Genomic DNA, 27,862 nt, shown 5'->3' with positions numbered 1-27,862 from the left:
TGTTTTATTTTCTAGTTTGTGCAGATGTTGTCATGGGTGGTTAAGATATGTAAAGAGACCAGTTTTGGTAAGAATCCATTTTTAAGTGTTAATATTGTTTTGACCTGGTTATTTCATTTTCCGTGTTTTTAGTTGAATATCATGGATAGTTTATATAAAATAATATCTGGCAGAGATTAAAATGTAGCCATAAAGTGGACTCCATGCATGTGTCAACAAAAACATAATGGCGGTAAGCCTACATGCTGTGAAGCAATTTAACTTTGATAGTGCTAATACTGCAGCAAAATGGGCCTCAAAAGTCGATGGGCTTTCTCATTTAGAATTCCAGTGGGAAGTTATGACCTGCTATATGTTTACTCTGTGTGCTCCTGCAAATGTTGGGTTGTAGACACACTAGGTTTTTGTTTTTTTTTGGGGGGTGCATTCTTCTTGAGTTCAGTTTGTCTCTTGAGCCAAAACTACTCAGCAAACACCTAGCTGGCTGCGTTGTGCTCCCACTAATTAGGGGAAAAAAACCTCAAATGGAGCAAGACTTGCCTCCTCTATGACATGTACTTGTGGGAAGTTCAAGATCACATGGAGGATGTGTGTTGACGGAGTATAAACCACAGTAATGATGCACATTATTAGTTTTATTAGTATACCTGTGGTTTTCTCACATGCTTCTGTATGTATTTTGGTTATTTTAGTATTTATAGTTTTCAGGTAATCTTAATCCTCTTTATTATTATCGCCTAACTTATCCCTTCCTTGTCTTCACTTATTTCTAACCTTTGAATTGTCGCCAATAAAACTAACCCTCCCATATCCTGTCACCAATATCTGGTCCTGACTGTTATCAGTAAAGGTCCACGACAGGATTCTACTAATACTCGTGCCAGTGACTTGCTCTACAGTATTGGGTTGTTCCTAAGTTGCATTTACTTTACATGTGATCTTCAGAAACAAAAAAGTTTCCAGCAGTGGCTTGCACTGGTTATAGTGTCCTTTCCTGTGTCCACAGAGGATGTCCAGTTCTGTAAAAGTACCATGACTCTGCTGTTCAGTATGCATTCACTGTTCAAAAGTCCAGTGAGTGTGCTGCGTGAACTCTGCCAGGACATCCATGGGCACCTCGGTGACATTGATCAGGTGAGTGTGCTAAGTGAACTCTGCCAAGACATCCATGGGCACCTCGGCGACATCGATCAGGTGATCTGAAAGACTCTATAGTGAATGGTTTTTGCTTGGATTTATAGTGGTATGATGCAATGAAAGGTTTTCATCCATTTATAAAACATGTAAAGTATATCCAGGTTGAAGGTATACAAATTTTGAATCGGTAACCATATCACACAAGGATTACAGTTTTTCCACACTTTAGGATTGATTGATTTCATCTTATTTATGCCGATTTGGTGATGCAATAACAGTCATTCAAGGATACTTTTCTATGGAACAAAACGTGTCACTCCTGTTGGGCAAACTCAGGATTTTCAAGGGGGGATTCCTGAAAGGTCTCCCTCAGCCACGCACAATACTGTATAATATGGTAGGACATCATGCTGGGTACACATAATGCAATTTCCCGTCTGACCGACAACAGGATTGATCAGGAGCAGTTTGGATACAGATAATGAAGACAGCCGACATTGCTAATGAAGGGGGAAGTGAAGCCTTTGCACAGCAGGGCACAGAGCTGTTCTCATACCTGACTCTGTGCTCTCTCCCCAGAGCTGCTCCATGCTCTGTACACACACTGCTGCTCCAACCAAAGTCAACTGTAGCAGAGAAAGAAATTGCAGGCAGCAGCACAGGGTTGAGACCTGCAGGATGGCTGCAGATATTCTGGTCCCCAGACACTGCACTGCCCTAGTCTGAGGGGGGATTCTGGGCAGCTGTAATCCCCCCTGCGTTTGCCTATGCCTGTGTGAAGTAAATATTCAGTAGCAAACACTGTTATGATGGAAGAAGGTAAAAAGGGCAGTGACTGAATCAGCACTGTTGCATTAACACGGTAAGATTGGATTCCCTTGCTTATGGGACTGGAGGAAGCCCCGGGTAAGTAAAAAAACAGCCACATGACTCATCTGAGTCTCTTAAACTATAGGTAACACATCATAAACAGAGTGTAATGATGCCAGTGATCGTTACTGAAATACTTTTCCTTCTACAGGACATAGAGGTGGAGAAACAGTCACACTTCCGCATTGTAAATGTAAAGACTGCGGCTCCTACTATCACTGTGAGTATGTAACCAACACGCTGGGAGGGAGAAGAGCACCTTCACTTGCCCTGTAGTTGTGCACATTTGTGAACAGCTAACCGCCATAACTCTTACCTTCCCCAAAGTTGATTTTTCCAAAGGTAGTGAAGCAGACCTGAAGTGAGAGGGATATGGAGGCTGCCATATTTTTCATTTTAAACGGTATCAGTTGTCTGGCTGTCTTGCTGATCTCACTGGCTTAAGTCATGTCTGAATCACACACCTGAAACCAGCATGCAGCTAATCTTGCCAGAATTGTCAGAAACATCTAATCTACAGTCTTGTTCAGGGCCTATGGCTACAAGTATTAGAGGCAAAGGATTATCAGGAGTCACATGCAATGTATATTGTTTAAAATTACCGTATTTTTCGGACCATAAGACGCACTTTTTCTCCCCCAAAAGAGGGGGGGAAAAGTCACTGCGTCTTATGGTCCGGATGTAAGTTTGTAACACCCCCCCCCCAGCCTCCGAGAGTGCAATGCCGGTGGAGTGTCCATGTGTACTTCTTGCCTGTGAAGACCCCAGTGAGGAGAGGAAGCAGAGGAGCAGCATTTGCAGGAGTGATCTTACTGGCAGAGGAGGATGCCGAGCTCCTGCACCGCGATCGTGCCTTGGATGAACCCTGAGCAAAGTCCCCAGTGAGGAGGGCAGCAGAGGTGCAATGTGGGTTACTAGGAAGCAAGAAGGTAGAAGATTCAATGCCAAAATGCGATCGTACCTCACCACTAACGAGCGGCTTCTTCCTGGCACGCCCCCTGCCTGTATTGGCTGCTGGCCCTGCAGTTCCTAGTGATTGGTCAAGACGGGACTTCAAGGTCCGCCCCCCGCAGTATATGAGCCTATAGCTATAGCCCCGACACCTCCGCAGGTGGGATCAAGAAGTCCCGTTTCGGCCAATCACCATGTACTGCAGGGCCAGCAGCCAATACAGGCAGGGGGCGTGCCAGGAAGAAGCCGCTCGTTAGCGGCGAGGTACAATCACGTTGTTGCCATTGAGCCTTCGACTCACTCGCTTCCCGTTTCGGCCAATCACCATGTACTGCAGGGCCGGCAGCCAATACAGGCAGGGGGCGTGCCAGGAAGAAGCCACTCGTTAGCGGCGAGGTACAATCACGTTGTTGCCATTGAGCCTTCTACTCTCTCGCTTCCCGGTAAGCTCTCTTCCGCCCACATTGCACCTCTGCTGCCCTCCTCACTGGGGACTTTGCTCGGGGTTCCTCTGGTCGCCCTGCACAGAAGTCTATTTATGGTCTAATTGGTGCTAATTGTGCTATTGCGCTAATCTCCTCTTTTATCATTACCATTGCTGCCATAATGGTTAATTATATAAAGTTATATACAGTATGTATTAGTATAATTTATTGGTTCATCATTGTGTGCCTTTCTGCATACTTTTTATCTTCTTTGATAGAGTACAGAGACAGCTTGGGGGCAGGAGGTCCACAAGACGCCCCAGCACCATGGGCGCACCAGATTTAGTATATTTTTTTTTCCTGATTCTTGTCCTCTTAACTTAGGTGCGTCTTATGGTCCGGAGCGTCTTATGGTCAGAAAAATACGGTAAATAAATATGCCAGCCTCCATATCCCTTTCACTTCAGGTTCCCTTTAAAGCCACGAATTCCACTGTCTGGGGAAAAGGATCAGTGCTATTCCGTTGCTGTTATTTTGTTCATTTTTCTCATCTGTTTTAACATCAGATGTGCTTAAAACACTTGATGAGATGAACATGCAACTAAGAAAGTGTCTAAATTCCCTTTGTTTTCAGTACAGCACATGTTAAAACACTACAATTGTTATCTACAGGTGGTGGAATTCAGTCAGTTTACTGAAAAGTAAATAGAAGCCAAAAGAGCTTTATCTATGAGAAAAGGCTAGTGATAAGGTTTTAAAGCTGAAAAGTTCAAAGTGTCATTACTTCTGTTTGTTTTTTAGCTCAATAAGGCAGATTTGTCAGTCACGGTTTAGAAGGAACTCTTAAAACGTACCTTTTAAAAATATAAGACCTAGTTTTGTGTTAAATTTACATTTAGTAAAACGCATACACCTAATCATCTTGAAAGCTTATTTTCACTACGTATTCCGTGAAGTCCATTTTACTGTTTACTTTGGTGGTTGAATTTGTTTATAGTTGTTTTGTGTAAACAGTTGCTAGTTGACTTTGAAAGTTGAACTAAACCCTGAATTGAAGTCAAATTCTTAAAGGAATACTGTAGGGGGGTTGGGGGAAAATTAGTTGAACTTAGCTGGGGCTTCTAATGGTCCCCCGCAAACATCCTGTGCCCGTGCAGCCACTCACCGATGCTCCGGCCCCGCCTCCGGTTCACTTCTGGAATTTCAGACTTTAAAGTCTGAAAACCACTGCGTCTGCGTTGACGTGTCCTCGCTCCCGCTGATGTCACCAGGAGCGTACTGCGCAGGCGCAGACCATACTGGGGAACCGGAGCATCAGTGACTGGCTGCGCGGGCACAGGACGTCTGTGGGGGACCATTAGAAGCCCCGGCTAAGTTCAACTTATTTTCTCCCGACCCCCCCCCCCCCCTACAGTATTCCTTTAAGTATACACATTTAGTATACATTATAATTAGTGCTGTTTAATCTTTAGTGTAGTAGACGGCGCTCCAACTTGCATATACAGATCTGTAGCCTTATATAAGTGATAACACTCACCAAATCCAGTTGACCACTGTGAGACTGGTCATAAGTCGCTCGTTTGTTATCCTCCTCGGTGGGTATGTTGATTCCGTTGCTCCTTCTTCCTAAGTATCACCACTTTCAGGGGAATATGTACCTTAGGAGACTCTTTAACTCCAGAGTCATGTCTGGAGTTAAAGAGTCTCCTAAGGTACATATTCCCCTGAAAGTGGTGATACTTAGGAAGAAGGAGCAACGGAATCAACATACCCACCGAGGAGGATAACAAACGAGCGACTTATGACCAGTCTCACAGTGGTCAACTGGATTTGGTGAGTGTTATCACTTATATAAGGCTACAGATCTGTATATGCAAGTTGGAGCGCCGTCTACTACACTAAAGATTTTGAAGCAAGGTGAAACTGACACATACTAGAGGCGCATACAAGCAAGAGAAACTTCTTTTTATACTGCTTTATTCTGATTGGAATTATATTTTAGATCCCTGGACTTTGGAACTTTTAATAGATAGCATGATCGTATGGGACTGTTTAAAGCAACACTGATTGTTTAAGGTGCTAGTGTTGATCATCATCACCTAAACAACAATATTCATTTGTAGATGGTAGTGTGCATTTATCCACCTGTAGCGCTTACATTTTAACCTTTATAATTAGTGCTGTTTGCACTTAAAGAGAACCCGAGGTGTGTTTAAAGAATGTTATCTGCATACAGAGGCTGGATCTGCCTATACAGCCCAGCCTCTGTTGCTATCCCAAATCCCCCTAAGGTCCCCCTGCACTCTGCAATCCCTCATAAATCACAGCAGTGCTGTGAGGCTGTGTTTACATCTGTAGTGTCAGTCTCAGCTGCTCCTCCGCCTCCTGCATAGCTCCGGTCCCTGCCCCCGTCCCTTCCCTCCAATCAGCAGGGAGGGAAGGGATGCAGGCGGGGACTGGAGTTCTGCAGGAGGCGGGGAGAGCAGCAGACTGACACTATAGAGATAAACGCAGCCAGCTCTGACAAGCTGTTTGTCAGCAGCACGGCTGTGATTTATGAGGGATTGCAGAGTGCAGGGGCACCTTAGGGGGGTTTGGGATAGCAACAGAGGCTGGGCTGTATAGGCAGATCCAGCCTCTGTATGCAAATAATATTCTTCAAACCCACCTCGGGTTCTCTTTAATTTTCAGATTTTAAAAAATATACACCTATCCATACAGATACAAGAAATCTACACTGGTTGGTCCCTTGTTCTGAAAGTGACATTTTGCTAACTCCACTTCCTGTGGACTTACGGTCTGCAGCAGGCTGTGCTAGTATAGTGAATGACACAGCACCCACTTATTTCTTGTGCATAGAACTTAATACAGGTGAAGTGGGTGGTGAAATTATTATTTTTTTTAACGTTCAGTTCAGGTTCCCTTTAAGCTGTGTAGTTCATTTACCTGGGGTTTTTACTAGCCCCCAGCAGCCACCTTGAGCCCACACCGTCCCGGAACGATCCTCTGGTCCCAGGCAGCAGCTGTGTTTCGTTTTTCGGCGACTGGGCCAGTCTATGGCCATTGCACCTGCGCGTCCTTGATCATGCTCCAGTGATTGGGAGTGTCCTGTGCATGCGCAATACAAGATTTTCTCATACTACGCAGGACGCGCCCAGCAGCAGGAATGTGATAGAGTACCTACCCGCTTGCATGGGATGCCACGCCGCCCCGCTCTCCACCCAGGCATCACTCTGAGACCCTTGCCATCGGTCTCTCCCAGCTGCACTGCTTGCCATCTTGCACAGGGAGCAGGTTAAGGAGACCTCTGGGGCACTTCCAGCACTCGCAGGAGACACACAGGACATGCATTGTGGCCTCTGTGGATAGACCTGGACCAGCACTTTTTACCCAGAAGCATGGTGAGATGAACTACTTCTGCTGAAAACATCCTGTGAAGGAATGATGTGATGGCAACAAGGAATCCATGCAGCTGCTGTTGGTAGATGTGGGTGAGATCAAGTTGATTCTAAGGTTGTGATGCATTTGTGATATGTAAGTCATCCCATACAACATACACCATTATCCACCTTTGAAACCGCTGCTTTGGCATGAACTGCTGGATTATTTTCCTTATTATTTTTCTGCTATGCTCTGTGCTACATTGCGCTCTCAATGGTGAACTGCTTGCTGCATGGCAATTGCAACATTAATATCCAAGCTTCTGCCTATTCTGCTGGAGTGCATAGCCACTTATGTCATTTAGTCTTAGATGCCGGCGTGTGCATGCTGAGGTGAATGATGGTTGAGGTGGTTATAGCGTGACGGGGTGGCCATCCCATGTGTTTTTAAATATATGAATATACATAGAAATATGTTTTGGAACAATAAAATTTGATACGATTTTCATAATTGATAGTCACTTCTTGTGATTGTTTGGGAGTGTACACCCTACCTGAAAGAAAAATATTTTCTGCCACTGCCACACTTTTTGAATAATGTGATAGAGTATGCGTGCAGTCAGGGCTATGCAGGCGCAGTGGCCATCGACTGGCCAAGTGGGTGAAAACAAAACTTGGCTGCTGCGGGGGACCAGAGGATCGTTCCAGGATGGTGTGGGCACAAGGCGGCTGCAGGGGGCTGGTAGAAGCCCCAGGTAACGGCCTGACAGCCGTTTTGCGAGTACAACTCACTTCCTCAGAGACCAAACTTTTGGTGTTGGTCTCTGAAACGGCCCGCTTACACTACTCTGTGTCCGCTTGTATTAAGGATGCAATAAATAACGGTGTCTTGCACTCGCAATCTTACTGGTGCCCGGAATCTGTTTTCTACTATATTGGACGAAGTTTTAAATCAGGACGATACCATTTATTGGCTAACTAAAAATGAATAAGAATAAGCAAGCTTTCGGCCTTGCAGCCTTTGTCGGGCTTACGTCTTCTTGCTTTTACTGATGGCTAACATGGTACAGTACCCTACTGCTACTACTGTATTGGATTTATAAATAAATTTGTGTGTTCCACAGTCCACCCTTGGCACAGCCTCTGTCACTGCACTTTGATACCATGTTCAGCCATATGTTCTATTGAACTAGTGGAAAATGAAATGTGTATTTGATGGTGCTTTGTACTTCGGGAGTTGCAGGCTCACATCTGAGTGACCAACCCACCAGCTACATCCAGACTGGGCAGGAAGCAAGCTGTAATGTAATTCTGTAAAAAAGATCCTTTTAAAACGTTATTTTGTCCAACACTTTGCTTCTGTACATTGTTTACATTCTAGTATCACACTGATTGCATAGAGAATTTTCAGTTTTGGGTTTAGTTGGGCTTTAAAAGTGATGTATCCACATCTGTGAAATAAAATGGATTTGTATTCTGCTTTATGACTTTTTTTTTTTTTAGCTTTTGGTTTTAAGCCAAATTGCAAAGGTCTTGGATGAGGTGGAATGGCTGATTACCAAGCTGAAAACACAGATAGGCTCTGAGAAGAAAACGAGTAAGTAAACCAGCTGTCTGCAGTGGTCAACAAAGGAAATGTTCACTACAGGCCCTCATTTATCACTATATTTCTCCTTTGTAAGAGGTTGGGTTTTTTTTTTTAAATCCCCTATATGTTATTTTCCATATTTTCATTGTATATTGTTTTCAGAGTTGTCTGCTTTTGAATAAGTGATTCATTTATTTAGTGAGGCCTATGGGGGGGGGGGGGGGGCACACTTCATATTTATGGCATTCAGTATGGGTGGGCTAAGAGACTTCAAACTACTTATGTTGGTTAAATTGTACTCAAGTAATAATAAATGGCCTACCAGAGATGGACAATTACTGATGCATTGATATAGTATGGGCCATGGTCAGCCTTAAGCCTTGTAAGACTGCCTCTGCCAAGAATCCAGCATGTGTACAGTGAGGCCTAACCCCCCTTTTAATGCACCACTGAGAGATTGAGACTGGTGAATCGTCTCAGTTGAGCACAGGCCAAGCCTATTGTTCTCTTGTTCCATTGTGCCCCGCATTGTCGGCTCTTCTCTCCCCCCTCCATAGCAACAGAATGTATTGCTAGCCTCTGGGCTAGCGAATTGTCTGTACAGAACTCAGCCCCTAACTGTCGCCCAAGAGATCAAATCCCGAACCCTGTGGACAACAGTAACTCTGTGTGTGTGTGTGTGTGTGTGCAGCTTTAACCCTCCTGGCGGTCTATTACAAACCGCCAGGGGGCAACGCAGCGTGTTTTTTTAATTTTTTTAAGTCCTCGCTAGATGATAGCCGCTGTGCAGCAGCATCCTTCCGGCGATCTTTGATCAGGAAATCCCGTTCAAAGAACGGGATTTCCTGGAGGGCTTCCCACGTCGCCATGGCGATGGGCGGGATGACGTCACCGACGTCGTGACGTCAAAGGGAGTCCCGATCCACCCCTCAACGCTGCCTGGCACTTATTGGCCAGGCAGCGCACGGGGTCTGGGGGGAGGGGGGGGAGCGGCGGCTCATCGGCGCGGAGCGGCGGCTAATCGGCACGGAGCGGCGGCGATCGGAGTGCACACACAGCTAGCAAGGTGCTAGCTGCGTGTTGCAAAAAAAAATTATGCAAATCGGCAGCAGGGCCTGAGAAATCCTCCTGCGCGGCATAGCCTGAGCTCAGCCCGAGCTTACCGCCAGGAAGGTTAATGTGCACCTGAACTGTAAGGGGTATGGATGCTGACATATTTATTTCCTTTTAAACAATACTAGTTGCTTGGCAGCCCTGCTGATCTCTTTGACTGCAGTAGTGTCTGGATCACACACCTGAAATGGGGCTAATTCAGTCTGACTTCAGTTAGAAACATCGGATCTGCATGTATTTTTTCAGGATCTATGACTAAAAGTATTAGAAACAGAGGCTCAGCAGGACTGCCAGGCAATATGCAATGCTTAAAAGGAAATAAATATATCAGTTTCCATATCCCTCAGTTCAAGTGTGCTTTAAACTGGCCACCAACTGTACAGCCTTGATTGCACAATGTTATAATGCGAGAATGGAGGGGATGTAATTTCTAATGTAGTTGGCATGACTCAGCTGGGTAAGAATTAAACTATGAACTTTTATTTAGCAAAATGAGTTTAGTAGGATCTATATTTACTGAGTGGGTAGACATGGAGTACTTTAAAGTAACAAAGACCTAAACTTGTTAAACGAAAAAATTGCACAAACTAAACTAAACAAGTGCTCTAAACCCACAGCTGAACTCTGGTCCCCTACCTTTCATGTCCCTACCTCTCCCTCTAGATTGTAAGCCTTTGGGTAGGGTCCTCCTCCTTTTGTGGCCTACCTGATCATGCACCTCCATTACGGTGAACCCATGCTATGCATTTGAGCGAACTTAACTTGCCTAATCTCCATGCTCCCCTCCAGTGACTGACTAAGCATTGCCTTGTACTCATACTATGCTGTTATCTGGTTTGCATGTATTCCTGTATTGTCATATTGCTGTATGTCACCACTAAATATTGTATGTAACCTAATGTCCAGCGCTGTGTAATATGTTGGCTCTTTATAAATACAATAAATAAATAACATTGTCCTTGTTTTCTAGATGACAGTATCAGCCAAGCTCCAAATTCAAGAGAACCTGTAGAAAAGGCTATCATTCTGCAGCTTGGCACATTGCTGACTGCCTGTAATGAGCTGGTGCAGACTGCACTGCCTGCTGGAGGTTGTATGGACACTTTGCTGAAGGAACTCACAAAGATGTACACAGTACTCACTGCCCTTATTAAATATGTGAGTTATATCAGTTCAAATGGAAAAGAATTGGAAATGTATGACTGTGGTTCCCATCCTGTGTGGCAGCTGAGGTCATGTGTCACCTCCAAACTGCTGTTTACATGCTTATCATCATGACTTGGTTAAGAGTTCTGATTGTTAAATATGGTGCCATTAAAGGTAGCCACACATCAGGCGAGTAGGATTCAATCGACTAAGCGATTTACTTTATTGAGCGATCAACTTCAGTGTGGTGTGGTTGATGGAAAGTTGATAGACTAGTGGCCCACACATTACAAGCGATATCCTACACAATTCAACTTCACTAACTGATCTGGCTGATGATGTGCCTCCATGTAAATTCAAAAATCGATTTAGTGTCGATTGAATATGTGAACGACATCTGCCATCCTGCACAATCGACTAGGTTGGTCGATTCGATATGATAATCGGCCACTTTTCATCGATCGGGCATACTGGAGCACACTTGATTCCATATAGTGATCAAATCGAACGGTGGTTCGTACATCCAAATCGCTAGATGTATGGCCACCTTTTAAGTATCATCTAAAGAAGGTTGGGAGCCACTGATGTATGCCATATGTATAGAAGCGGAGATCTTAGTAAAAGAAAAGCAGTCTTGTCTTACACTACCTTTCATCTCTAGTATTTGCAGGTGTGCACCATCTATGTAGGGACTATTCCTGCTCGTCTGGAAAAGTTGGTAAGTTCTTTTCAACATTGTCATTTGTTCAACTTCTGCCTAAATGAATGGAGTTTAACAGCAGCTTTCTCATCTCCAGGTTAAACTTTCTGGTTCGCATCTAACACCACAGTGCTATGCTTTCATTACCTACGCACAGGTATGGAGAGTTACACAGGGCATTTTCTACTGTGCAGTTTTTTACTGTGCTTATGTTTTACATATCCAAAATTCCTGATTGAGTATAGACCAATATTTCTGCTGAGCTGTGCTCAGTTTGCATGCAGAATATTCCGTGCTGGACCCTTCCACCGTGATGAAGCCATCCTTTTGGAAGGGACCCTAACATCTAACTAACTAACTAAGCAATGTTTTTTATTGTAAAGTCTTTCCTCGCCCTAATTAACATTCTGAAATTGATCACCGGTAGTGATATCGTAAAGCCCCATCTACACGATATGATTCTTTATACGATTCGTTTAAATTTCTATTTCCGATCCGATTAAATCCAACATGGCCGATCGGGATTCCATTCGATTTGCCATTGTTTTGCAATGGCAAATCGAATTGAGTCGAATCCCGATTGGACATGTTGGATTTAATCGGATCGTAAATAGAATCGTAATCGTATCGTGTAGATGGGGCTTTAGTCCTGGCAAACAATCTCAGCAGAATGTGTAACTGAGATTTCTAAAGCCAACAGAAAATGTGCCTAGTCAGGAAATTTACCATAAAAGCCAGTATCCTGAATAATTTTCTGCATTCTACTTTGTCACTAAAGTGTCTCTTTAAGTGAGTTTTTGGTTCTGTGCATATGTCTAGGGGTGGCCACATGTCTTGTTTTTCTTTGCACACCAAGTGATAACAGACTTTCCCATTTAGCAGATCATCTCATGAACTCTGGTTGCATACAATCCAACCCCACTATTGACAAAAAGTAAAGGCGCCCATATATCAGATGAGGCAATATATACCTTGTCAGATTGTGGGTGGTACACCTGAGGAAGGGCTCAGCCCGAAACATGTTGTGTGTTCACTGAGCTTCAATACAGCTAGTTACTGTCACAGCCTACTGAGTGCCGGGTCCTTTATGGCTTTCTGTGTATTGGCTTGACAGGAGTAGTGTACCTGTGGGATGCTAGGCACCGGCTGGCCGGTCACTATCTGATTTTCTTATCCGAGGTCTGCAGTCATTTGGTTTGGCTGATATATCAGATGATGTATCGGCAGATTGGCCAAGAGACATCTCTCTGATAGGAGAGGGATCTGTTGCCTGCCCAGCATGCTATGCGCCAGCGGCATGTATAGGGCTAACGCAATTGCAGCGGATTCGGAAGATGGACGTGCACGGCGACACAGGACAGGTGATGTATAAATGCACACATACATGAACATTTATACACTGGGGAACAGCTCTGGGAGATTTGTCGCATTAGCCCCAATATCGCTCACCATTACCGCCACGCACCTGATCACCTGACCATGACATCTTGCGGCATGTCTGATCGACATGCTTGGCCCGAAATTGGTTGCATTGTCGATCAGGCATGCACTTGGCGGCACAGTTTCGATAATAATTATCAAATCGGATGGACGATCGGTCGCCAAGTTGCTATATGCGTACCTTCAGACGCTTTGCAGTAGTAGATATGTGATTCCTTTTTAAATCTTAAGCTAATCACACGATACTGTTATCAACCCACATAATCTGTATAGTTTTACAGATCTAATAATATAAAATGTGTGCTATATCTGTGCACTGTATAATATTGTGTTTTTGTTTGTTGAACAGACAATACAGAGCGAGAATTTGTCTGAAAACAAGAAGAAAAAGGAGGAAGTGTCTACTGTAAGGACACATATGAATCAATGATCCGTATAACATTCTGTAGTGGGTCTGGTGTAATCCATGTTTCAGGCCACTGGAAAAAATATTTAAAACATTGTTTTTATTAATAATGCCTTACACAGGCGCTGCTGACTTACAAAATGCACATTGCAATGATGTAGACTCTGTCCTGCACTCCCCAAACCCCATTCAGTTTGCTGAGTATGCACAGCGTAATCAGAAGCTCTTGTCTCACCTGCTCTGGTGGGGACCATCTTGCAATGAGCGACTTTTTCTCACCATCACTGTTCCCACTAGTGCCAGCTTCTTCTGCATGCTGTGTTTAATTATGTGAATAGGAGAAACTGGCACTAGGGGTAACACTGACAGTAAGAAGTGGTCGCTCATCTCTTCTGCTGTGCTGTACCGGGCTGGGGGAGCAGAGACAAAACAAGGCCCAATAGGGGGACAGAAGGAGAGCGACAAAGGGGAACAGGAGGGGACACAAAAGGTAGAAATAGGTAAAGGTGGACAGGAGGAGGTACATTAGGACAGAAGCAGGCAGAGGTGGTAGTGTGACACATACTAATGTATGGGCACCTTAACTATCACTGATAATTATTTACAGCTGATAAAACTCTGGGTGGCTAAGATCAAGAGTGGGGAACTGATACATTTATGGGAGCTAAAAAACATCAAAAACCTTGTGTATTTCAAATGCTCTCTTAGACCATATAATAAAATTACTTGGAAATTGTATATTACAGTTGTATTAATGCACCATATTTCTAGTTATATAGCTTTAATATATAAAATCTTTCTTAGGCTAAAATCCTCCGTGAAACCAAGCCAATACCAAACCTGATCTTTGCGATTGAAAAGTATGAAGAGTTTTTAATAAAGCTGTCCAAGAAGTCTAAGGTATGGTTATTGAGTAATCATGCTGTTTAACATGGCAAACATGGGGTGGAAGTATTTTCTTTGTAATATTTGTTTGTATTATTTTAAGATCAACTTGATGCAGTACATGAAGCTGAGCACTTCCCGAGACTTCAGAATCAATGCAGCCACACTGGATGCAGCGCTTCAAGAGAGGGGCTCTGAGGAGGAAAATGAGGCCGACAACATGCAGGTACATTACATGCCAGGCAGACCAAAGCGGCACCAGGAAATGTGGGTGTGCCATGCGCTGCCTTAGGTCGTAATGTGAACTATGGCTATAGCGGCGCTCATTGGGTGCCGTCAAAAGACTGAGCCCAAATTACTTTAAAAACTGTGTAATTCGGCCACCAGCAATAGCTGGAAGCTGAATTAAAACTTTCCCCCTGGGTCCATGGCGGCCTGGAGGGGGAATAGTAATCAACGCCGCCAAGACTTTTACTGGAGCAGGATGAGCCATTTTTCTGCTTCACCCAAATTTTCTGTTTTTGCATGGATGTCATTGTCTACACTAGGGTTCCTATGCTGGAGCTTGTGTCTGATGAATGGACATATTGCTGCAGTGCACCAGCAGGTTCCTATGCTGAAGCTTGTGGGTAAGGCTGTATAGTCTTAACCACTCAACGACATATTGACATATTGGTTGATCCCACCTGTGTTTCCATGGAAACGGCCGCTCGAACTTCGAGCGGCCGTTTCATGTCAGTTCACGGAGCGGGGCTCCGTGAACAGCCTGCGAGCCTCTGATCACGGCTCGCAGGCTAAATGTAAATGCCTGGTGTTTACATTTTACAGTGCTGCTGACACAGCAGCGCCGTAAAGGAGATCGGCGATCCCTAGCCTCTGATTGGTAGGGGATCGCCACCATCTGATAGGCTGAAGCCTATCTGAGGCGGTACAGGATGGTTCGCTGTCCTGTACTGCCTATATTGAGAAGGGGAGGGAGGGGGGAATATCGCTGCGGAGGGGGGCTTTGAGGCGCCTCCCGCTAGGCAGCGGCGATCAGACCCCCCCAGCAGGACATCCCCCTAGTGGGAAAAAAAGGGGGGGGGGGAATTCTGATCGTCCTGCCTGCAACCTGATCTGTGCTGGGGGCTGAAGAGCCCACCCACCCAGCACAGATCATACAAAACAGCGCTGGTCCTCAAGTGGTTAAAGAGCCTATGCTGTCTAAATTAAACATGCAATGGATCCTCTTCTCATATAAAAAGTTATAATAACCTGCCAGGTATTTCTTCTAAATCACTCCCAGAACCCCATTTCTGCTGGCTTCCGACAAGTAGTCCCATGCCATGGCATTTTGCTGCAAGGAAGCAGGGATACGTGTCGGTGGTCGGCGGATATGGTGCTCTGGGAATGATTAAGAAGAAAAAGACCTGGCAGGTAATTACAACTTTATATAAGAAGAGGATCCATTGAATGGTTAATGTAGAGTAGACTGTAATGACCCTTTAAAGGGATAACTGAGGTGACATCATGAGATAGACATGTGTATGTACAGTGCCAAGCACACAAATAACTAGACTGTGTTCCTTTTTTTCTTCTTTCTCTGCCTGAAAGAGTTAAACATCAGGTTAGCAAGTTTCTGCCCAGATCAGACTATAGCATAACCCTCAGTGATAAGTAATTACAGCCATAAAACACCTTCCTGTCAGTAAATGGCTTCTGAGAGCAGAGTAGAGATAAAAAGTCAATTAATAGATTTGAGTTCTGGTATAGTTCAATAAAGGTGTCATTGAACAGAGACAATGAAACAGTAAAAACTAGATTGAAATATAAAATAAAACTGTGGGATATCTAAAAGTCATTTTAGGAGGTTTATTTTCACCTCGGATGTCCTTTAACCTCCTGAGTGGTATGGACGAGCTCAGCTCGTCCATTACCGCCGGAGGGTGCCGCTCAGGCCCTGCTGGGCCGATTTTTATCAAATAAAAAGCAGCACACGCAGCCGGCACTTTGCCAGCGGCGGCGATTAGGGTCCCCCCAGCCGCCCGAGCCCTGCGCAGCCGGACCAATCAGTTCCGGCCAGCGCTAAGCACTGGATCGGAGGTGGCTGACGTCAGGACGTCGGCTGACGTCACTCCGCTCGTCGCCATGGCGACGAGAAAAGGCCCTTCTTGTTACTTCTGATCGCAGGAGGCGATCAGAAATATGCGACAGAAGCGCCCTCTAGTGGGCTTTCATGCAGCCAACTTTCAGTTGGCTGCATAAAATAGATTTTTTTTTTTATAAAAAAAAAAAACCTCCCGCAGCCACCCTGGCGATCTTAATAGAACGCCGGGGAGGTTAAGCATACTGTTACTTCAGAGTTGATTTAAAGGGAATCAGAGATGAGGAGGAATATAGGTGGTCAATGAGATGCAAAGAATTTGTCTTTGATGCAAATTTATGCAGCTTAGATTTATGCCAATAAAAATGAACAGGAAGTGCATGTGATAGGCCCAAAGCCAAGCTGCCTACAGGCTACAATAAACTTGCATGCAAGCCACAATTATTAGCATTTTATTGATCTCTAATACAGTGTTGGCCAGAGACCTAAAATCTAGAAGAGAGCCAAAAGCCGATTGTGCAGTATGTGAAGCTAATGAGAGAGATGAATAAAATAATACATGGATACTCACTCTGCTTGTTAACCAACCCCCTCCACCACACTTATTGGTTTATCTGCTGTGCAGTGGGGACATGGATGATCTGTGTGGCTCGTACAGCGGCACTCATAAAGCTCCTTATAGGTTGAAAGCACTTTTAAACCTTTAATTATTAGCATCCAATTTGCTAATCCATGTTTAGCTTAAAGAGGAACTCCAGTGAAAATAATGTAATAAAAAAATGCTTAATTTTTAAAATAATTATGATTTAGTCAGTGTTTGCCCATAGTAAAATATTTACTTTCCAATTTACTTTCTGACATTTATCACATGATGACATTTTTACTGCTGATAGGTGATGTGAGTGGAAGATGCTGCTTGCTTTTTTTGGCAGTTGGAAACAGCTGTAAACAGCTATTTCCCACAGTGCAATGAGATTCACAGACAGAAAACTGTCAGGACCATGAGAGGGGTTTCACCACAATATTAGTCATACAGACGCCCCTGATGATCCGTTTGAGAAAAGGAAATGATTTCTCATGGGAAAGGGGGTATTAGCTACTGATTGGGATGAAGTTCAATCCTTTTTTTTATGGTTTCTCTTTAACTAACATTTCCATAGTACTGTAGTGTGTCCAGCATGGGTGAGGCGAACTGCTTGTAGCTACTACTGACTATCAGCCTGTATACAGCTGTGTGTATTGATGCATCATTGGTTTCTCCCCTCTAGTCGGCAACTGACCGAAATGAAAGTCAGGAACCAAAAAAGAAAAGAAGAAAGAAGTAATTGACAACGACTTTCACCATTTCCCAAAACTTATGTTAATTTATTAAAATGTAAGTTTAACTGTTATTTTCAAAACCTAAACAAAGCTAGCTAACCGTTATTTTCTCCATAAACAAAACATAAGAGCGTATATCAATCTCATGAAAAAAACCATGAAGAGACTGGAACTCCGCAGGAGTCAGATAGGAACAGCTGCAGGCAGAGCTCAGCTCCCCTTCCTCAGATTCCCATTAGTAAGTTTAATTACTTCATAGATATCCAAAGCTTCACCTATAAAGACACAGGTTATAAGAATAGGTTACTTCACAGAAATGGTGACTGAACCTAGTTATGTGCAATAATAAATAACGCTACTCCTTATTTTGTGTGCTGATTTAAGCTTGTTAACATTGCAGTTTTGAGGTTTGATAATTATGTTGCAGTAAATAGCACTGCATTGCCTGGGGCCTGTATTACTGTTCTTTCTTTAAAGGCCCGTTTCCACTAGGAGCGGTGTGATGTGGCTACATAGCCGTATCGTACCGCAGGTGTTCTGAAACACATGCACGGCAATGGAAGAGTTTCCACTGCATGCATGCTGTGCGGAGCAATCAGAGAATCTGCAGCATGCTGCAGATTCTTGCACGGCCGCAGCCGCGTCCCATTGCCTCCATTGGCTTCTGCATCGACAGATGTGGAAGTGATGCAATGCGGCTAGGTAGCCACATTTGCATCATTTAGCAGTGGAAATCGGCCCTTAGACTTCTTCTTGCTATTGCCACGCCCTGGGAAAAGCTGCTGCCTGTTTTTTGTTTTTAAAAAGCCTATTTATAAAAAAAAAAAATCATCCAGGAGAGGGAAGGCTCTGGGTCCTATAGAGCCTTCCCTCTCCCAGTACCCTAGTGTAAGAGGCGGCTCCCCATTTTGAATCCCACCGCCACGGGGGACTTCAGGAGCCTAAGTGCTCCCAAAGATAGGCGGTGCCTGCGAGGGTGCTTGCTGCGCAGTACACAACTGGCCATCTTCAGGAGCACTGAGGCTCCCGAAGACTTCCAAAGCCTCCTTCAGCAACAGAAAGCAGTATTTGACCAATTTGGTTGAATACAGTTGCCGAGGGAGCCAGCAACCCCCCCCCCCCGACTGTGCACAGTGTAGCTGAAGCACTCACCTGCCAGCTGCTTCCTCTTAACTCCTGAGTCTTGGGCACTTAGAAGCAGCTGGCAGGGAGAGAACAGATGCGACGTACCTACAGTGGTCAAACACTAGGGGCACTGTGGCACATATCTTATGTGACCACTAGGGGCCTTTAGCATTTAGGATGTCACACAGGCAACTCGGGAGAGAAGAGGAAGAAGCAGCCAGTGGGAAGGGAAGAGACTGGAACTGGACTGGTGAGAGTAGCTTTGTCGGTCATCGAATTAAAAGCCACTAGCTATGTGCTCCCGATTTGCCACCGATTGACCTGTTTCACCCACCTATAGTTTGAGAAATATTTGCTGCTAATGCAAAACTATATATAAAGCTATCACAAACTGATGAACAGTTTTAAATATGAAGTTGTGTGCTGTTGTAGAGAACTTTCTGTTTCACCTATTTCATTAAAATGGATTTCCATAAAATGATAATGTGATGAGTGTGTTCCTCATACCTGCATATTACACTACACCACCGCTGCTTCCCTTAGCCATACTATAAGGCCTTATTCCCACTGGAAACAGTTTCCGATACGACCATGGCTCCCATTCTGCTGCAAAGCCGCAATCGCTAAGCCATGCCATGCATAGTAATTTGGCTGCATTAGCATGCCATCCAGATTCACACCGAAGAGTGATCTGGACGGCAGGACATGAAATGGACAGGCAGCGTTTCCCTGTGCAGCTTTCATGCAGAGTCAGGCATAGTGGAAATAAACCCTTGAGCAAGCAGGAACCTCAGATTACAAAGCCATTGTGCTGCTGTTGTATTTGGAAAGATGTGTGATTACCAAACTGTGCTATAAATTGTCTGAGATTACAAGATTCAGGGTTAAGGCCCATACACACGTCGGATTTTTGCGAACGACCCGTCGTTTGAACGTTCCGTCGTTCGCACGTCAAATCCGGCGTGTGTACAGACTTATCGTTCGGGTGATAAGACTGGTTTTCAGCGATCCGCTCGATAGTCTGTACACACGCCGGATTTGACGTGCGAACGACGGAACGTTCAAACGACGGGTCGTTCGCAAAAATCCGACGTGTGTATGGGCCTTTAACTGCACTGAGATGACGGCGGTGCATCCTTTACGTCATGTAAGGGAGCAGTGCAGACAATGCGATCGTCCATCGCAGGGGACCAGTTGATCCATGGGCTGATCGCTCACAGGATGGCATACGCTGTACACACAGTTATCAGCTCAGGCGGTCATTATAGCTACCTGAAATTTAAATTAGATAGCGCTGCCCATGGCAGAGGGGGGTTAACTTTCCCATGCCATCACCTATAGCTAAAGCATTCCACTGGCAGTGCACAAAACACCACTACTTACTCTTTGCGGGTTTGACGGAGGAAGTAGTGGAGTTACGTGGACTGCAAGTGTAACGCATTCTCACATCAGTTGTTCTTGAAAGATCATTTATTTTCATTATTATTGGGGAAAAATTGAACACGTGTGTGGCACATTGGTCAGATTTTTAATCTGCTACAATCTATCAGAAAATTGTAATTCTTGAATTAAAAATTGTATGGTGTGTGGCCACCTTTAATGGAGAACATATTACATACATACCACAGTGCAGGCCTGCACAAGCTTTCCTGACTGCCTGGTCATTGGCACTTTTTTTACAGCTTGAAAATGGACCAAGCTGCGTATATTTGCATAAACACTTGCATCAACTCAGAACTATTTGCATATCACTGACTATTCCTATACAGTGGAGGAAATAATTATTTGACCCCTCACTGATTTTGTAAGTTTGTCCAATGACAAAGAAATGAAAAGTCTCAGAACAGTATCATTTTAATGGTAGGTTTATTTTAACAGTGGCAGATAGCACATCAAAAGGAAAATCGAAAAAATAACCTTAAATAAAAGATAGCAACTGATTTGCATTTCATTGAGTGAAATAAGTTTTTGAACCCTCTAACAATAAAAGACTTAATACTTAGTGGAAAAACCCTTGTTTGCAAGCACAGAGGTCAAACGTTTCTTGTAATTGATGACCAAGTTTGCACACATTTTAGGAGGAATGTTGGTCCACTCCTCTTTGCAGATCATCTCTAAATCCCTAAGGTTTCGAGGCTGTCTCTGTGCAACTCTGAGCTTGAGCTCCCTCCATAGGTTTTCTATTGGATTAAGGTTCGGAGACTGACTAGGACACTCCATGACCTTAATGTGCTTCTTCTTGAGCCACTCCTTTGTTGCCTTTGCTGTATGTTTTGGGTCATTGTTGTGCTGGAACACCCATCCACGACCCATTTTCAGTTTCCTGGCAGAGGGAAGGAGGTTGTCGTTCAGGATTTCACGATACATGGCTCCGTCTATTTTCCCGTTAATGCGATTAAGTTGTCCTGTGCCCTTAGCAGAAAAACACCCCCAAAGCAAAATGTTTCCACCCCCATGCTTGACGGTGGGGACGTTGTTTTGGGGGTCATAGGCAGTATTTTTCTTCCTCCAAACACAGCGAGCTGAGTTAATGCCAAAGAGCTCTATTTTGGTCTCATCAGACCACAGCACCTTCTCCCAGTCACTCACAGAATCATTCAGGTGTTCATTGGCAAACTTCAGACGGGCCTGCACATGTGCCTTCTTGAGCAGGGGGACCTTGCGAGCCCTGCAGGATTTTAATCCATTGCGGTGTAATGTGTTTCCAATGGTTTTCTTGGTGACTGTGGTCCCTGCTAATTTGAGGTCATTCACTAACTCCTCCCGTGTAGTTCTAGGATGCTTTTTCACCTTTCTCAGAACCATTGACACCCCACGAGGTAAGATCTTGTGTGGAGCCCCAGAGCGAGATCGATTGATGGTCATTTTGTGCTCCTTCCATTTTCGAACAATCGCACCAACAGTTGTCACCTTCTCTCCCAGCTTCTTGCTAATGGTTTTGTAGCCCATTCCAGCCTTGTGCAGGTCTACAATTTTGTCTCTGACATCCTTGGACAGCTCTTTAGTCTTTCCCATGTTGGAGAGTTTGGAGTCTGCTTGATTGATTGATTCTGTGGACAGGTGTCTTTTATACAGGTGACTAGTTAAGACAGGTGTCCTTAATGAGGGTGACTAATTGAGTAGAAGTGTCTAACCACTCTGTGGGAGCCAGAACTCTTAATGGTTGGTAGGGGTTCAAAAACTTATTTCACTCAATGAAATGCAAATCAGTTGCAATCTTTTATTTAAGGTTATTTTCCTTTTGATGTGCTATCTGCCACTGTTAAAATAAACCTACCATTGAAATGATACTGTTCTGAGACTTCATTTCTTTGTCATTGGACAAACTTACAAAATCAGTGAGGGGTCAAATAATTATTTCCTCCACTGTAAATGCTTACATTTATAGGAAAATAGGCTGCTTACACACTATGGGGCTATCACATTAATTGCGGTACAGCACAGTGGGCTCTGTTGGAAAAACACACAGCATGCAGTGCGTTTAAGGGTAATGTGTGCATTTTACAGTGGCAGTCAAGCACATTGTACTGTATGGTTGCAATGCAACTTTTCAGCTGCGTTTGGCTACAATATGACAATGTAGCACTGTAAAAAAGGTGCCTATCTCCATAAAGCTGTTTGCCAACAGAACTATGCTGGGAGCAGTGATATTACCTATTCATTATGCAACTTGAAAAGATCCAACTGCATGCAACTGAGGTGGGATTTGATTAGCCCATTTTCATGATGCATAAAAATGTGCATCTCCTTGAGATTATGAGATTAAAATCTAGATAAATGAACCGTACCTGGGGAAATGCCATATCTCTGTACACCTGCTGGGTTTGATGGAGTGACACAATCCATGTTCACCTCTTTCCTGAGGCAACAATCAATGTCTACAGCACTGAAAAATGCCACCGACTGAGGCAAATCCTGCATCCCAAGCTTGTAAGCAAACATACATCTGGAAAACAAACACACATGAAGCAGGAACCATGCTGGACTCAAATGATATCTTCCAAGGGCTCGTATGCCAACATACACCTGTGCTGCTTTCTTATGCAGACCTGACCATACTCATTACACTGAAAAATGCATCACACCATAGTGCAGCAGTAAGGGAATGTGTCACATTGCTTTCTATGCAAAGTCTCATTTACTTGTAGATCATAGTATGTGTGATGCTGTTACACAACATGCAGCATATATTTAGTGATATTAACCCATCCATGTTCCCTCATACTGACTTTCCGACCCTGTCGCCTACAGGGTAACCCAACTCACAAACTGTCTAAGTGCCGTAAATACCACGATATGAGTTTGATTACTGAATTACCTCTGACTTTTATATTTCTTCAGTGGTTTGTGCACCTTTGTGTATATTGTGCACTGCATCGTAACACTTCACCTGCCTTGTTTTATACTGTGCTTTAATGGAGAATTGCCTGTTTGGGTACAAATTTAATTAGATCTTCATATTTTGGTTAAAGTGGATCTAAGATAAACTTTTACTCATTGCATAATTGTGTTCCTTTCATATAGTTTATAGGGGATTCCTCAAGCCAAATACTTTATTTTGTTTTAATACTCGAATTCCCTATAAACAAGCCTCACCCACAGCTTCAGAGTGCCTTGGCACTGTAGCAAGGGCTTATGGGAGCTCAGTCTGGGCAGGAGGAGGAAGTTACTAGCCAGGGATTTCACAAGGAGAGGGGACTGAATTTGTCACATTACACGCATCTCCAGCCCTCAGCCTGTGACAAACAGAACATGGCCGCTGTCATTGTATCACAGGAATAAATAATCATATACTATTGAAGCTGTTTGCAGCTAGATTTGTTGTGTAAACTATCTAAACTTTATATAAGATAGACAAGTTACTTGTTATAGTTAGTTTTCCAGCTCGGATCTGCATTAAAGAATAAAAATTAAGAATTAAAAATGCACAAGCTGTTTGGTGCAGATGAAGGCTAATCAGTAATTGTATGGAAACTGCTTGTTTAAAGCTAGAGTTCCAAGCTTTTTTTTTTTTTTGTTCTCCCTGGAACAGTGTCTATACCTTGTAAGTAGATTAGTGATTTGGAGCGCCAATGCTGCGCGGTATCTGTCCTCGCTGCACACCAGGTAGCGCACCTCGTCATGGATACTGATGCAGAAGCGCCCATCTATGTTATGCTCCTCAAACAGCCACTTCATGGCCACCAGCATCAGATGAAGATAGTCAACAGCTGAACTCTGTACAACCCAATTCACTCTGCTGGTTATAAACTAAAACAAGACAAAATACATTAAAGCAGGAGGATTGGCCATACTATGCCAGGAAAAAAAACACACATATATAAGTAGATAAAAGCAAGAAATGTTTTAAACCAGGATGATACCATTTATTGGCTAACTAAAAATAAATAAAAATAAGCAAGCTTTCGGCCTTGCAGCCTTCGTCTGGCTTATATCCTGTTAGTTTATAAGCCAGTCTTATCAGCTGCTTGAAGAATAGCAAGAGATTTTTTATTTTTTTTTTAGTTGTTTCACAAGAAAAGTTGTGACAGCCTAAAAGGTAGGTGTGTGTGTGTGTGTGTGTGTGTGTGTGTGTTTAAAGCGGAATATAACCCATAATTTCTTCTTTGCTCTAATAAATTATTCACAACATATTATATACAACCAGCTTTTTTTTTTTTTTTTTTACTGGAACATCAGTCAAAGGGTGATGCTGGGTACACACTATGAGATTTTCTGGCCGATTTACTGTCCGATCAATTTCCATTAACTCTAATAGGAAACCGATCGGAAAATGTTTGGAAATCGATCGGAAAGCAAATCTGACATGTTGGAAATAATCGATCTGACAGTAAATCGGCCAGAAAATCTCATAGTGTGTGCCCAGCATTAAAGTTGGAGATAATGTTGATCAAGTGAGAAATGTAAACAAACACTTCTCTGACACGGCAAACTCTCCTGAAGACAGTGAGGCAATCAGAAAGCATTTCTGCTTAAAGGGGCCCATACACCTAACGATTTCCCCGCTGATATACAACATTCGATCACTGATCGAATCTGCTGTGAAATCGTTGCGCAAACGCTGACAGAACGATCGATTTCCGTCCGAAATCAATCGTTCCCGACGATCCGTCCGTGCGGAAGATTTTGCTCGATCGCTAGTGGGTCAGGAGTGCGTTGATAGCGGCGTTCGAATGCCTGACGACCGTCGCTAGCGGCAATTACATTATCTGCTCAGGCCGGCGCAAGTCCCCTGGTCTCCGCTGTCTTCTTCTCCGCTGGGTTCCGGGTTCTGGACCTGCTGACTACTTCCTGTCCCGGCAGGAAGTTTAAACAGTAGAGCGCCCTCTACTGTTTAAACTTCCCCGGACAGAAAGAAGTGAAGCCAGCCGGTCCGAAACCCGGAGCCGAGCGCGGAGAAGGAGCAGCGGAGACCAGGGGACACGCGCCGGCCGGATCAGGTAATGTATAGCTGGCGGGGGAGGCGGCAGCTTCGCAGATTGGAATCGGTTTCATGCTGAAATAGATTCACTATCTGTTTGCAGTAAAGGCAACCATACGATCCCTCTCTGATCAGATTCGATCAGAGAGGGATCTATCTGTTGGTCGATCTGATGGCAAATCGACCAGTGTATGGCCACCTTAAGTTAGAAGATGAATAAAGGAATTATGAATACAATGCAAAGTCCGTTTTCAGAGTAAAAAAATGTGTTTTTTTATTTATGGGAGGAAATCTTCTCACCTGACTTCAGTGCAAATGGCACGTGTCTGAGGTGTACAAAACAGCATCTAGACTTAATTTGCAGTAGAAAAGTAAAAGCAGGAAATGGACCACATCTTTCACATTACACAATATTTAAACACAAGAATGATGAAGGTTGTTTTGTACCTCTCCTTGTACAACTGCTGGTTCCAGTGCCCTGCTGATGTGACATCCCAGAACTGGTGTACTGGGGGAAGAACTCATAGCAATACTTTCCAGTTTGTTGAACATCTCAGATTCTGTACCGCCAGTCCATATCTTACGACTTATCAAGTTCCACTTCCTCCTTGAACTGATCAGAGACATTAGTTACCATAGAAATTTAATCACTTCAACATATTCAATGCCAGGCAGCTGCCACTAAAGCAAATAACATTTTGCGATGCATCAAAAAGGAAATAAAAACTCAGGATGGTAGCATAATGCTAACCCTCTCTTGTAAGGCCACCTGGCTCGATCGTGCGTGCATTACTCTAAGTCTCCTGCACATGCACGGTTCTCAAAAGACTGAACCGCGCATGCACAGGAGGCTTATAGTGGCACCCATGATCAAGCTGGATGAGTGGAACGGGCTGCCCATGCGCAGTTTGCCCGAAGTCGCCAGGCTATCGGGGCCACCAGGGGGACCATGGAAGGGACCCAGTGGATGCCAAGGGACCTCGCTGGCTATGGAGGGCTGGTGGAAGCACCAAGTAAGTGCAGATTTTCATTTTAAGGGTCCCTTTCACATGAAAGGTTAGGTAAACTGAGCTTATTTAGTCTGGATAAAAGAAGCCTTAGAAGATATCGAAGTGACATGCATAAATTCATCAGAGGGAAATATCGGGATAACTTGCAACATGCAGTGCGTTTACAGGGCACCATGTGTGTTTACAGTGGCAGTGAAGCATATGTTCAACGGTACTGTATTCATCGCACTTCTAATGTCTTTTCGGCACTGTTGCACTGCGATCTTATCGCAACGTAACGAGCATAGTGTGAAAGGAGCCTTAGGGCTAATTGGTCCAAGCCTTGTAAGGGTTCCTCACCTTTCTGTGGTTTAACATGGCTATCTGGGGGTGCAGACTAGTTGTTCCATATTTTCTGGTTGAGCTCTGATCAATGTCCTTTTTTCTACCCAACTATGTAACTATAATATGTGTGTATAACGCCACATTATGCTGTTCAGAGCCGGGACAAGGTCCTCCAGCACCCAAGGCTGAGACACCAAAGTGCGACCCTCCATCCCTTCCACCCCAGCACATTGAGAGCTATTAGACTAAGAGGCACCCCAGGGCCCCCAACACCTTAATCTCTAGTTATCTGTCTTGCAGTCACTGCCGTGTATTCCCTTTTCTTATTTTTCTCTGCCTCAAACACAACAGGGGAATGATAGCTGAGTGAGTTGTGTGCCCCCTCTTGCACTGCGCCCTGAGGCTGGAGCCTCTGCCTCAGCCTGGCCCTGATGCGGTTATGAAAAAGGTTTATTTGCACATACTTCCCTCCCCATAAAATCTAATTTTCGGTTGCAGATAGTCAATGAAAAGTATGCTTGACTGGCACTGTAAATGCAAGTTATGCAGTAACACTGCATGCTCTGTATTGGGATACTCTTACACCTCAATGCCCCACTCTGAATTTAGCTTAGAGATTATAAATGACAGCCTAATGATTATGGCATTTATGCAAATTTTGTGCATATTATATGCAGTTTAAAATTGGGCCAATCAAAATACGGTACACTTCCTGGCAATTTTAAAATTGGCCCAATTATAAGCTGCATGTAATTGTCATTAAATCTGAATGCAACGGCTCCCCCTCATGCTGCATACAGCGTCACTGCACACAAATGTTCTCTTACCAATAACTACCCACAAGCAGTTTAGTTGGGGACATAATGGGGGAAGGATTAGAGACTTTCACTGCCTGCAGTCTGCATGCCTCTGGTCCATAGAGCACTATAGATGATGCTTTGCAGTGGGCGTAATGACTTACTTGAATGATGCCTGTTTTTGAATCTTCCTCACATCATCCAGGCTCACAGAATTCTCCACTCCTCTCTCAACAGAGATCCCCAGCTCTTCTACCAGCCACTCTGCATCTTCAGATAAGATGTACCTGAAATACCCCAGATATCATGAGATGGTGTCCACAGCTCAGCCTACAGACAGATGCTAGAAACATGTGGTATAAAACAATCATTAGGGATTTTTTGGGGTGACAGTTCAGGAGTGACACAAACGTGCAGGCGTGATCCAGTCACTCTCCATCCATACTGTGCCAGCAGTGTAACAAAGAGGAGTGCTGATTCAGTTGAGTCTTCTATGAAGCCTTTTCAGCCTTATTTCTTCTATCCTATAGGTTCCTATACCTGTTTTAATGTGCTCTGGATTACTGCAGCCTTTTCCAGTTGCACTGTCTCTGTAATATACTGTATGTAATCTTCTTTTCTTTGTCAAGCTTTGTCGACCCAGGGAGGAAGGAGCTGCCTCTGCTGTGATAGGGACAAGTTATGCACGCCCCCCTTCAGGCTCACACCTGTGTGCTTTGTTTATTGCAGTTTGTGAGGCTG

The 27,862-nt window shown here is 44.1% G+C and overlaps 2 protein-coding genes across 10 annotated transcripts in view; one reads left to right on the top strand and one right to left on the bottom strand.

Annotated features, from left to right (window-relative positions):
* Positions 1-17,809, top strand: part of FANCI (FA complementation group I) — a 104,049-nt gene extending 86,240 nt beyond the window's left edge. For all 8 annotated transcript variants that reach the window (XM_068275207.1, XM_068275203.1, XM_068275204.1 and 5 more), the window contains 11 exons: positions 16-67; positions 1,007-1,134; positions 2,159-2,227; positions 8,267-8,360; positions 10,435-10,622; positions 11,272-11,328; positions 11,408-11,467; positions 13,100-13,156; positions 13,961-14,056; positions 14,145-14,267; positions 17,393-17,809. In XM_068275207.1, the coding sequence (XP_068131308.1) occupies positions 16-67; positions 1,007-1,134; positions 2,159-2,227; positions 8,267-8,360; positions 10,435-10,622; positions 11,272-11,328; positions 11,408-11,467; positions 13,100-13,156; positions 13,961-14,056; positions 14,145-14,267; positions 17,393-17,449 (981 nt within the window). In that variant the 3' untranslated portion in view covers positions 17,450-17,809. The remainder of the gene's footprint in view (positions 1-15; positions 68-1,006; positions 1,135-2,158; positions 2,228-8,266; positions 8,361-10,434; positions 10,623-11,271; positions 11,329-11,407; positions 11,468-13,099; positions 13,157-13,960; positions 14,057-14,144; positions 14,268-17,392) is intronic.
* POLG (DNA polymerase gamma, catalytic subunit) overlaps positions 17,469-27,862 on the bottom strand; it is a 59,288-nt gene continuing 48,894 nt past the window's right edge. For both annotated transcript variants that reach the window (XM_068275209.1, XM_068275210.1), the window contains exons 18-22: positions 27,286-27,408; positions 25,438-25,603; positions 23,611-23,819; positions 22,358-22,515; positions 17,469-17,719 (exon numbers count right to left, since the gene is read on the bottom strand). In XM_068275209.1, coding sequence (XP_068131310.1) covers positions 17,655-17,719; positions 22,358-22,515; positions 23,611-23,819; positions 25,438-25,603; positions 27,286-27,408 — 721 coding nt within the window. In that variant the 3' untranslated portion in view covers positions 17,469-17,654. The remainder of the gene's footprint in view (positions 17,720-22,357; positions 22,516-23,610; positions 23,820-25,437; positions 25,604-27,285; positions 27,409-27,862) is intronic.

This window comes from Hyperolius riggenbachi, chromosome 3, assembly GCF_040937935.1.
Source record: "Hyperolius riggenbachi isolate aHypRig1 chromosome 3, aHypRig1.pri, whole genome shotgun sequence".
Classification (NCBI taxonomy): domain Eukaryota; kingdom Metazoa; phylum Chordata; class Amphibia; order Anura; family Hyperoliidae; genus Hyperolius; species Hyperolius riggenbachi.
The sequence above is the reverse complement of the archived record's forward strand: the minus strand, read 5'-3'. Positions and strand labels throughout refer to the sequence as shown.